The sequence below is a fragment of the Pseudoliparis swirei genome, chromosome 20 (genome assembly GCF_029220125.1).
Source record: "Pseudoliparis swirei isolate HS2019 ecotype Mariana Trench chromosome 20, NWPU_hadal_v1, whole genome shotgun sequence".
Lineage (NCBI taxonomy): Eukaryota > Metazoa > Chordata > Actinopteri > Perciformes > Liparidae > Pseudoliparis > Pseudoliparis swirei.
Window position 1 is genome coordinate 11219630 of NC_079407.1, and position 12569 is coordinate 11232198.

The 12569-nt window shown below is 42.9% G+C and overlaps 1 protein-coding gene across 1 annotated transcript; it reads right to left on the bottom strand.

Annotated features, from left to right (window-relative positions):
* Nucleotides 1-4326: 4326 nt before the first annotated feature.
* On the bottom strand, nucleotides 4327-4985 carry LOC130210748 (zona pellucida sperm-binding protein 3-like). Its single transcript, XM_056441234.1, has 2 exons — nucleotides 4526-4985; nucleotides 4327-4449 (listed from the first exon to the last, which is right to left on the bottom strand). The coding sequence occupies exons 1-2, from the start codon at nucleotides 4835-4837 to the stop codon at nucleotides 4327-4329; spliced, it is 435 nt and encodes a 144-aa protein (XP_056297209.1). The 5' UTR covers nucleotides 4838-4985.
* Between the last annotated feature and the right edge of the window lie 7584 nt (nucleotides 4986-12569).

Genomic DNA, 12569 nt, shown 5'->3' on the forward strand with positions numbered 1-12569 from the left:
CTTTTGCCGTGAGATATTGGTTGTGTGGCGTGAGAGCGTGTGAAAACATGCAAAAGCGTGTGTCACACGGCGAAACCGTGAGAGTTGGTAGCTCTGTGACAGAGTCAGTCAGTGGGGGACCCGGGCTCCATTGATGAGCCTGACTGCCGACGGGAAAAAGCTTTTGGTGTGGCGGGAGGTCTTTGTCCTGATGGACCGCAGCCTCCTACCAGAGGGGAGGGACCCAAACAGGGTGTGACCAGGGTGGGAGGGGTCAGTGACAATCTTTCTGGCCCGCTTCAGTGACCTGGAAGTGAACAGGACCTGGAGGGAAGGCAGATTGCAGCCAATAACCGTCTCGGCCGAGCGGATGATGCTCTGCAGCCTGCAATTGTCTTTGGCCGTGGCTGCAGGGTGCCAGACGGTGATGGAGGAGCAGATGATGGACTCAACGATGGCCGTGTAGACGTGTACCATCATTTTCCCTGGCAGGTTGAATTTCCTCAGGAAGAACATCCTCTGCTGGGCCTTCTTGGTGATGGAGCTGATGTTCAATTCAATTCAATTCAGTTTATTTGTATAGCCCAATTTCACAAATTACAAATTTGTCTCAGAGTGCTTTACAATCTGTACACATAGACATCCCTGCCCCAAAATCTCACATCGGACCAGGAAAAACTCCCAAATAACCCTTCAGGGGAAAAAAAGGGAAGAAACCTTCAGGAGAGCAACAGAGGAGGATCCCTCTCCAGGATGGACAGATACAATAGATGTAATGTGTACAGAAGGACAGATTTAGAGTTTAAATACATTCAATGAATATGACAGTGTGTATGAATAGTTCATAGTAGGCATATTCCACGATGGAGACCTCCACGATCCATCAGGCAGATGGCGGTGGGGAGGAGGAGTGGGCGGAGTCTCAACAGTGGGCGGAGTCTCAACAGGACAGTGGCGTAGTCAGGAGCAGGAATTCCACGACCCAGACCTCGATGATCCATCAGGCAGATAGGATCTATGTCGTCTCATAGGGTCCGATGACCCCATGAGACGTGAAGTCAAAAGGACTCCGGGAGAAAGCAGAGTTAGTAACGTGTGATTGAGAGATGAAAATTCATCCTTAAGGAGAGAAAAAAAGAGGAGATAGGTACTCAGTGCATCCTAAAACATCCCCGCAGCTATAAGCCTATAGCAGCATATCAAGGGGCTGGACCAGGTGAACCTGATTCAGCCCTAACTATAAGCTCTGTCAAAGAGGAAAGTCTTCAGTCTACTCTTAAACGAGGTGACTGTGTCTGCCTCCCGGACTGAAGGTGGAAGCTGGTTCCATAAAGAGGAGCTTGATAACCGAAGGCTCTGGCTCCCATTCTACTTTTTAAGACTCTAGGAACTACAAGTAGTCCCGCATTTAGTGAGCGTAGCTCTCTAGTGGGGCAATATGGTACTACAAGCTCCTTAAGATATGATGGTGCATCACCAATCAAGGCTTTGTAGGTTAAGAGAAGAATTTTTAAAGTGATTCTTGATTTTATGGGTAGCCAGTGCAGAGCAGCTAGTGCAGGAGTGATGTGATCTCTTTTCTTAGTTTTAGTGAGAACACGAGCTGCAGCATTCTGGATCAACTGGAGGGACCTAAGAGACTTATTAGAGCAGCCTGATAATAAGGAGTTGCAGTAATCCAGTCTCGAAGTAACGAACACGTGAACCAATTGTTCTGCATCTTTTTGAGACAAGATGTGCCTGATTTTTGAAATATTACGTAGATGAAAGAATGCAGTCCTTGAGATTTGCTTTACGTGGGAGTTAAAGGACAAGTCCCGATCAAAGATAACGCCAAGATTCTTCACAGTGGTGTTGGATGCCAGGGCAATGCCGTCTACAGAAACCACATTACCAGATAATTGATCTCTGAGGTGCTCAGGGCCGAGTAAAATTACTTCGGTTTTGTCTGAGTTTAACATCAAGAAGTTGCAGGTCATCCATGTTTTTATGTCTTTAAGACATGCTTGAATTTTACCAAGTTGGTTGCTCTCCTCTGGTTTTATCGATATAGTTGAGTATCATCTGCATAACAATGAAAGTTTATGGAATGTTTCCTGATAATATTGCCCAAAGGAAGCATGTATAAGGTAAATCAAATTGGTCCAAGCACAGAACCTTGTGGAACTCCGTGATTAACGTTGGTGGTTATCGAGGCGTCATCGTTTACAAATACAAACTGAGATCGATCTGATAAATAGGATTTAAACCAAATTAGTGCCGTGCCTGAAATGCCAATCGACTGCTCCAGTCTCTGTAATAGGATGTCATGGTCAATGGTGTCGAATGCAGCACTAAGGTCTAACAAGATGTTCAGCTCCCACTTGAGGTCCTGGGTAATGATGGAGCCCAGGAAGCGGAAGGACTCCACAGCGTCGACGGGGGAGTCCCACAGGATGAGAGGGGCGGTTGGGGCTGCATTCCTCCTGTAATCCACAACCACCTCCACTGTCTTCAGAGCGTTGAGCTCCAGGTTGTTCTGGCTGCACCAGGTCACCAGGTGGGGGGCAGGTGCTCAAACTCAAAAAAGTGCACCCATTGTCAAAAATGTTTTGTGACAGAGTTGAAGCATAAGCAACATTAAACTCATGATGCTGTCCTCGACCTGCATTTGCTCTCTGCAGGATCAGACAGCTAGCTTACATTTTATTTATCAATAAAGATGAATTATTATATGGCAACAACAGTACAAGTGTTCTGATTGGCTAATGGGTCGTCAAGCCATCCGTATTGCCCTCTGACGTCATTTTCAAAATGAGCGATATTGATAGACATCAACAGCCAAGAGGGAATTTAGAAGCAGCGAAAATGTGTCATTGCAAGTGATAAAGACTAGAAACTATCGTTAAAATCACTTGTGATGTTACTTTACTGTAAATTAAAACTATTTTTGCTGAGCTGTGTTGTCCGTTTTCTACAAGATTGATCGTTGTAAGACTGGAACAGACCAAACAAAGAGATACATAACACATAAAACAATGAGGCACAAGGATAGCATGACAGAGAGCTCGCATTGTTAGCATAGTTTAGCTACTATTTTCTAGCTGTGAATTCTCGTGACATTTATAAACATACTTTCAATATACTTTTGAAATTGTCTAAACAGCATTTAGTGAAAACTTCAAGTGACGTTTCTGCCGCTTTCAGTGCACTTGAGATTAAATCTCAGGTTAGTGCTTACAACAATGTTAAATTGGAGGCCCCATTGATAAGTGTGGTATATTAGAGGCCTTTTAATACATTAACTCTATGTATAAAATGTGTATATTTGAATTGTCTGTTAAACATGTGTTGATTGGGTCCAAAATCCAGATATTCTACAAGTATAATTGTTTTTGTCAAAGAATTGAGGCAGATATCATGGTCCTAAAATGTGTGTGTTCTGTACGAGTAAAGGGTTAAGTCCACCAAGTCTGGCTAATGATACAATGAATATCATAATAACCTTTTATTTAACCATTATGGTTCATTCAGAGCCAAATCATCAAAGGTGAGTTTAGAATGTGGAGCTATGAAATGGAACCATAGAACGGAATGTAGAACGCCTAAACTGGAGGCCCCCAATGTTGGTGATCAGACCCTTCAGAAACCAAGAGAGCAACAACCTTTTACCTGAACCTCCAAACTTTCACTTTTGAACCTTTAACCAACTTACATTCGTCCGAACTTGTTTTATACAAGCATTCATTTCCAACATTTGCTGGAGAAAATCCCAACAGATCCCAACAAATCCAAGTGACGACATCTGCCAAACTCAGAACAACCAACAAAGTAAAAGGTACTCTATCATAATCTTCATCGAAATGTTACCGTTGTAGCTTTACATTGTTACTAAATGTCGTGTCCACACCTGCATCTCAGCTTTGAGTTCCTGGCATCAGGCGTCACCTGTAGTGGCTGTAAACCATGGCTTAAGCCCCATCTAATCAGAACCTGGTGTTCATTGGAGACTTGCTCAGTTCGGGTACCTCCAGCTTCCTGGTAGAGTCCGTCCTCGGGCAGGGTACCTTCGGTATGGTTGCTAAGTGCAGGAATATTAACGACAACAAGACGGTAGCCATCAAAATGACGGCTACCGTCTTGTTTGAAGAGCATGTACTCATTAACAAATGTTCCTTTCAGATCCCATCTTCTGTGGAGCATCATAGTTGTGATCAAGTTGGGACATTCAGTCATGAGTTTGCATCTCGTTGTGTTTCAGGTATAGAGCCGAGTAAAGCAGTGGTCTCAGACATTAAAAAGTTTATTGTAGTTTGATGTGACAGTAAAGTTCTACACAGTAAACTCAAGGGCGTCGTTGCAGGCTGATCATCTCGTGTAGTGGCACTCTACTCCAATGACGGCACTCTGGCTCCTCGTGATCTGACTCCCGTCAGACACTTTGGGGTCGTAGATTAGGGTGAAGGCATACATCAAGTCATCCTCGGTCATCTAAGAAAGAGAGAACTACTGAGTAACAGTCAACTAAAAGTACGACACCAATGCATGTAATGAACAAAAACCTCACCACTCGTTTGCTGCCACAGTTGTGCAGCTCGTATTCAAAGACCAGCACATGAGCCCAGTCGTCGATCCCAGTAGGGGAACAGCCACCAAGTGTGATGTCCTCTGGGTCTATCAGCTTGCCAAGGCCCAGCAAGTCCTGGCTCACTTCCACCTGGATCCTGCTTTCCCCACACCTCACAGCAACGCGGTTGTCAGTCTTTGGTTGCCGCAGTTCAAAGTTGACAGGGGCCACCTTCACCGAATCCACTGGATCTTCTGGAAACCTCCAGGACAGCGAGTCGTCTACCGGCTGGATCTGCTTAGCCCGGAACATGGCAGCTTGTTGAGGAGACTTCCTGGAGGGCCTTCTATCAGGCGCTGCTGCCGGCTCAACTTCAACTCCCAGGTAGTTTGGTGAGCTCGTTCTGAGGAATCGAGCAGCACTGACGCTGACACACACAAGCACAAACCCCAACACAAGAAGCTGGCTGGACCCCATTGTTGCAAACACAGAACTGTCGATGCAGATTCCTCCAGCACGGCCACTGCAGTCTGAAATAGACAGTGACTCCTCCCTCTGACTCGTTAGCTTGATTGCTTTGCACAGGTGTAGATCTCAAAGCTGCACAGGCCCTACTAATTAGGAGAGACCCATGTACAGGACTGTCTCAGAAAATTAGAATATTGTGATAAAGGTCTTTATTTTCTGTAATGCAATTAAAAAAACAAAAATGTCATGCATTCTGGATTCATTACAAATCAACTGAAATATTGCAAGCCTTTTATTCTTTTAATATTGCTGATTATGGCTTACAGCTTAAGAAAACTCTAAAATCCTATCTCATAAAATTTTAATATTTCCTCAGACCAAGTAAAAAAAAAGATTTATAACAGCTGAGTGTTTGTCAAGGCTCAGGAAACCCTTGCAGGTGTTTCGAGTTAATTAGACAATTCAAGTGATTTGTTTAATACCCTACTAGTATACTTTTTCATGATATTCTAATATTTAGAGATAGGATATTTGAGTTTTCTTAAGCTGTAAGCCATAATCAGCAATATTAAAAGAATAAAAGGCTTGCAATATTTCAGTTGATTTGTAATGAATCCAGAATGCATGACATTTTTGTTTTTTGAATTGCATTACAGAAAATAAAGAACTTCATCACAATATTCTAATTTTCTGAGACAGTCCTGTATGTTCACAAGGGAAGAGACATAACCAATGGGAAACATGATACAGGCAAATGCGACTTATGTGGCCAAGAGTAAACAACAGAACATGTTATTCTACGCTCTCAGAAACATGAGACAGCTAATTGAAAGCCTCTGCAAGTAAAATACATTTAAAATATTGTAGGCATTCTGCAAAATAACTCAAGTAGGCTACTATTACAGTATTTTCTAATTACACATATTATTGGGAAAATATAAGCCCTGTGTTGTTGTATTTTTCTCCTGACTTTTTAGCCAAGATATATTTAGCCTATACATATAAATATTAGGGCTGTCAATCGATTTAAAAAAATTAACTAATTAATCTCACATTTTGAAATTCATAAATCGCGATTAATCGCGATTAAAGTTTTTTTTTATCTTCTAAGACTAAATCTTCTAAATGAACGAGTAATCCCTTCAGACAGCGTGTATTTTAGACACTTGTTTAATTGTATTCTTTTTTAAAGACAACTTCACACAGAGCTGTGTTTTCAAAGAGGCTCCTACCTATAAAGTGCCGGCGAGGTATTTAATATCGTGTATGATCAATTGTTTCTTCAGTGAAACATCCAGATTAGTAAAAAAAGGTGTATTTGAGACCCCATTGGTCCTGTCATCTTTAACATTGAACAGCAGCAGAACCAGTGGCCTTGGTAAACTGACAAATGTGTCATGTTAACCCTCTGGAGGCTGGGCTCATTTTCTCGATTTTACAAAAAAATGTAAATTAACCTTTTAAAGGCTTTTGCATGTGACACATCCCAGTGTTTCCCCCACCATTCTATCAGGGTGAGGCCCCGCCCCCCTGTCATTTTCTCTATATCGCCAGATTACAGCAGAAGTAATGTAAGGTTCTTTTCTTAAAGACGTCTTTGTTCTTTTATTAAACTAAACGTCTGTTGTTGATCGTCTCTACAGCAGCATGTCATTCTGTCTCGACGTGTCGTTCACTCTTCTCGGCTCTCCATCTCGCGCGCCGCAGAGCTCCATGTCGGCGTGTCTGCGCGCGCAACGAACGGAGCAAAAAAAAAAGTCCCCTGCACCTTCCGCCCCGCGTCACCGACACGCCGCCCTCTGTTTCTCTGTGAATATCGAGGAGCAGACGGGAGGAAGGAGGCGGACTGCTGCGGTTTGACACTCAGAGGAGTGCAAAAACTTCAACGCACACCGGAAGTAAAAAAAGTTGCGTTAATTGCGTTAAAATATTTTAGTGCGTTAATCGCGGTCAAATTAATCGCATAGATTAACGCGTTAACGCTGACAGTCCTAATATATATATATATATATATATATGTATACACACACATATACACTCCATACCAGGTGGTGGCTGTAATGCACCAAACCAAACAGTTGATTACCACCCGCCAATAAACCTTAAAGACGAAGAAGAAGAAGAAGAAGAAGAAGAAGAAGAAGAAGAAGAAGAAGACATAACCAATAATATATAAACTACATTCAATTAAATTAAATTCAGTTCATTCTGTATAGCCCAATATCACAAAATACGAATTTGCCTCAGAGGGCTTTACAATCTGTGTCAGGCACGTGCACAGACATTTTGGGGGGCAGGTGCTCAAACCAAAAAAAGGGCACCCATTGCCAAAAATGTTTTGTGACAGAGTTGAAGCATAAGCAACATTAAACTCATGATGCTATCCTCGACCTGCATTTCCTCTGGGCAGGATCAGACAGCTAGCTTACATTTTCTTTATGAATAAAGATGAATTATTATATGGCAACAACAGTACAAGTGTTCTGATTGGCTAATGGGTCGTCAAGCCATCCGTATTGCCCTCTGACGTCATTTTCAAAATGAGCGAAATTGATAGACATCAACAGCCAAGAGGGAATTGAGAAGCAGCGAAAATGTGTCATTGAAAGTGATAAAGACTAGAAACTATCGTTAAAATCACTTGTGATGTTACTTTACTGTAAATTAAACTATTTTTGCTGAGCCGTGTTGTCCGTTTTCAACAAGATTGATCGATGTAAGACTGGAACAGACCAAACAAAGAGATACATAACACATAAAACAATGAGGCACAAGGATAGCATGACACAGAGAGCTCGCATTGTTAGCATAGTTTAGCTACTATTTTCTAGCTGTGAATTCTCGTGACATTTATAAACATACTGTTAAGTTGTAATAGTTTATTTTGATAACATCTGCAGAGGTCTTATGTTTTAAATTAATACATATAGAAAGATATTATAATAGAAAATATTAGGGAGAATATTGATATTGTTATTAATGTATTATGAAGCATAGGGGTAATGTTTACTCTATGCAAATGTAAATGGAAAAAAATTATGTATATTGCATGAGAGTGACTGTATGTTAGTATTATAGATTGACGAGGCCGGTTGAATTCCGTCAAGTGACTTACAATAACGGACTTTTATAGTGAAAGTGACTTTAATGAGGACAATAACAAGACGGGACTCTTATTGTGAAAATGCGACGGAACCGGAAGTAACGTTTTGACCGGGCCGGTGACGGAGTATAAATCTCCGTGGATAAGAGAAATCGGGTCTCTTCCACAGGTATTCTCGACGCCGGAAGGACGGCGGAGGAGCCGATGAAGATCACGATCGTGAGCCTTGACTGTTTGTTTTACCCTTCCTGCCATTAAATGTTGAAAACTTAATTCACGCGCGTCCGGAAGCCTGTTTTCTAGTGATGGTGAGATGAAGCCTCATGAGGCATCGAACCACTTCAGCCAATTGGTTCGAGAAAGGGTTCATTTCTCGAAGCTTCATGTGCACACGACACCACCTACTGGCCAAGTGCATAATCACAGGCAGCTGTATCTGAACCACATAATGTGATGCATTGAATGTGTGTGTGTCTGTTATGGCTGTTGGGAATGACTTTGAATTCCAAAAATGTATGACCAAATAATTTCTGTACATAAATTATCACATATGTGCATAATACAATATTTTTTTAATGTATTCTGTGTGTGTTAATGTTCCCAAAATGGTAGTATCATATGATATGGCAGGTTGTGTAATGATGTTATTATGTCCCTTTAGGAAAATGGCATGGGCTTAAGCAGGCAGAGGACAGTGAACGTGTGTGTGTGTAACTAGGAAGAGGGGACTGAATATGCTTGTGTAACTTGGACAGTGATGTACAGGACAGGGGACATTTTATTCATTTTTATTCAGAAATAACAGTTTCTCAACAGTTCCATCTTATCACCTATCCTTCTCTCCTCACTCTCCAAACTATTACTCTCTCTAAACTCTCCAAACTCTCAACCAACAACCCACATGTTGAATGGAGCCTGAGGGGTTTATATTGCTGTCAAACCTCCCGGCAATATCTGAACCACTTCCTGAAGCAGTCACGTGGTACAGCCGGGCAGCGAGGCTTCGGACGTCATCATTTTTGGCTCCTCCCCTAAATGAAGCAAGCCTCGATACGCGCTTCGAGGAAACGCCCCCTCCATTACTCGACATACGCTTCGAAGCGTCGGCACATCTCGTAACAACACTACTATTTTCCATCATTTGCGAAGTGCCCGGTTTCAGAATACTCTACAACAGCGGTCCCCAACCTTTTTTGAGCCACGGACCGGTTCCGTGTCAGAAATTATTTTCACGGACCGGCAATATAAATGACGTAATAAATATGACGTCATACAATTATACGAAGGGCATAAAGTGCCAAAACTACAACTCATCATTACGCCGAATTAGTGTGAGCCGTGCGCTTGTTTACCTGCAACGAGCCGCTGATGGAGACGGCGACACAGACGTGTGTTTGGTACGCTGCTCCTAACCGAGTTCTGGTCGCTGTCATTAGAACACCGGCAGAGTTGTTGTGTGAAATGTCCCTTAAGGCCACCGTCATTTGCATCTTGCACACATTTTTTTCTAGCTCGGACGGGCTCGATTCACCGGGTGGGTTTGTTTACAAATGGGTTGCAGGTCTATTCTTTTGCAGTCGGGTCTTTTGTGGTTGGAGTACCGCTCAAACTCTTTTAAAAGCCTCTTCCACCCGGTCAACGTCTGAAACATGGAGAATTTTCCGCTGTTCACTCGCCCACACAGCAGCGACTTTATCGGCCAACTTGAAAACAGTTGTCATTTCCCTGAAGTGACAGAATTCATTGAGCAGGTTGAATATGTTTTAAGATTATTTGTCACTGAAATGTGCCGTCAGCAGAGGGTTCGGCGCGTGAGACTCGCGTGAGACTCGCCTGCAGCGATAAACCCGAACTTTAAGACTCCTGAACGCGGCTCAGACGTACACATCCGGTCCTTTTTCAAAATAAGATATTTTTCCGACTGATTAAAAAATAAACTTTATTTATTCACTTTTTTTCCGCGGCCCGGTTCCAACCAAGCCGCGGACCGGTACCGGGCCGTGGCCCGGGGGTTGGGGACCCCTGCTCTACAATACTTTCAATATACTTTCGAAATTGTCTCAACAGCATTTAGTGAAAACTTCAAGTGACGTTTCTGCCGCTTTCAGTACACTTGAGATTATATCTCAGGTTAGTGCTTCCAACAATGTTAAATTGGAGGCCCCATTGATAAGTGTGGTATATTAGAGGCCTTTTAATACATTAACTATATGAATAAAATGTGTATATTTGAATTATCTGTTAAACATGTGTTGATTGGGTCCAAAATCCAGATATTCTCCAAGTATAATTGATTTTGTCAAAGAATTGAGGCAGATATCATGGTCCTAAAATGTGTGTGTTCTGTACGAGTAAAGGGTTAAGTCCACCAAGTCTGGCTAATGATACAATGAATATCATAATAACCTTTTATTTAACCATTATGGTTCATTCAGAGCCAAATCATCAAAGGTGAGTTTAGAATGTGGAGCTATGAAATGGAACCATAGAACGGAATGTAGAACGCCCAAGCTGGAGGCCCCCAATGTTGGTGATCAGACCCTTCAGAAACCCAGAGAGAGAGCAACAACCTTTTACCTGAACCTCCAAACTTTCACTTTTGAACCTTTAACCAACTTACATCCGTCCGAACTTGTGAAATACAAGCATTTATTTCCAACATTTGCTGGGGAAAATCCCAACAAATCCAAGTGACATCTGCCAAACTCGGAGTACCTTTTACTTTGCTGGTTGTTCTATCATAATCTTCATCGAAATGTTACCGTTGTAGCGTTACATTGTTACTAAATGTCTTGTCCACACCTGCATCTCAGCTTTGAGTTCCTGGCATCAGGCGTCACCTCTAGTGGCTTTAAACCATGGCTTAAGCCCCATCTAATCAGAACCTGGTGTTCATTGGAGACTTGCTCAGTTCGGGTACCTCCAGCTACCTGGTAGAGTCCGTCCTCGGGCAGGGTACCTTCGGTATGGTTGCTAAGTGCAGGAATATTAACGACAACAAGACGGTAGCCATCAAAATGATGGCTACCGTCTTGTTTGAAGAGCATGTACTCATTAACAAATGTTCCTTTCAGATCCCATCTTCTGTGGAGCATCATAGTTGTGATCAAGTTGGGACATTCAGTCATGAGTTTGCATCTCGTTGTGTTTCAGGTATAGAGCCGAGTAAAGCAGTGGCCTCAGACATTAAAAAGTTTATTGTAGTTTGATGTGACAGTCAATTTCTACACAGTAAACTCAAGGGCGTCGTTGCAGGCTGATCATCTCGTGTAGTGGCACTCTACTCCAATGACGGCACTCTGGCTCCTCGTGATCTGACTCCCGTCAGACACTTTGGGGTCGTAGATCAGGGTGAAGGCATACATCAAGTCATCCTCGGTAATCTAAGAAAGAGAGAACTACTGAGTAACATTCAACTAAAAGTACAACACCAATGCATGTAATGAACAAAAACCTCACCACTCGTTTGCTGCCACAGTTGTGCAGCTCGTATTCAAAGACCAGCACATGAGCCCAGTCGTCGATCCCAGTAGGGGAACAGCCACCAAGTGTGATGTCCTCTGGGTCTATCAGCTTGCCAAGGCCCAGCAAGTCCTGGCTCACTTCCACCTGGATCCTGCTTTCCCCACACCTCACAGCAACGCGGTTGTCAGTCTTGGTTGCCGCAGTTCAAAGTTGACAGGGGCCACCTTCACCGAATCCACTGGATCTTCTGGAAATCTCCAGGACAGCGAGTCGTCCACCGGCTGGATCTGCTTAGCCCGGAACATGGCAGCTTGTTGAGGAGACTTCCTGGAGGGCCTTCTATCAGGCGCTGCTGCCGGCTCAACTTCAACTCCCAGGTAGTTTGGTGAGCTCGTTCTGAGGAATCGAGCAGCACTGACGCTGACACACACAAGCACAAACCCCAACACAAGAAGCTGGCTGGACCCCATTGTTGCGAAAACAGAACTGTCGATGCCGATACCTCCAGCACGGCCACTGCAGGCTGAAATAGGCAGTGGCTCCTCCCTCTGACTCGTTAGCTTGATTGCTTTGCACAGGTGTAGATCTCAAAGCTGCACAGGCCCTACTAATTAGGAGAGACCCATGTATGTTCACAAGGGAAGAGACATAACCAATGGGAAACATGATACAGGCAAATGCGACTTATGTGGCCAAGAGTAAACAACAGAACATGTTATTCTACGCTCTCAGAAGTATGAGACAGCTAATTGAAAGCCTCTGCAAGTAAAATACATTTAAAATATTGTAGGCATTCTGCAAAATAACTCAAGTACGTGCTATCAAGTACTATTACAGTATTTTCTAATTACACATATTTTTGGGAAAATATAAGCCCTGTGTCATTGTATTTTTCTCCTGTCTTTTTAGCCAAGATATATTTAGCCAATACATATAAATATATATATATATGTATACACACACACACATATACACTCCATACCAGGTGGTGGCGGTAATGCACCAAAC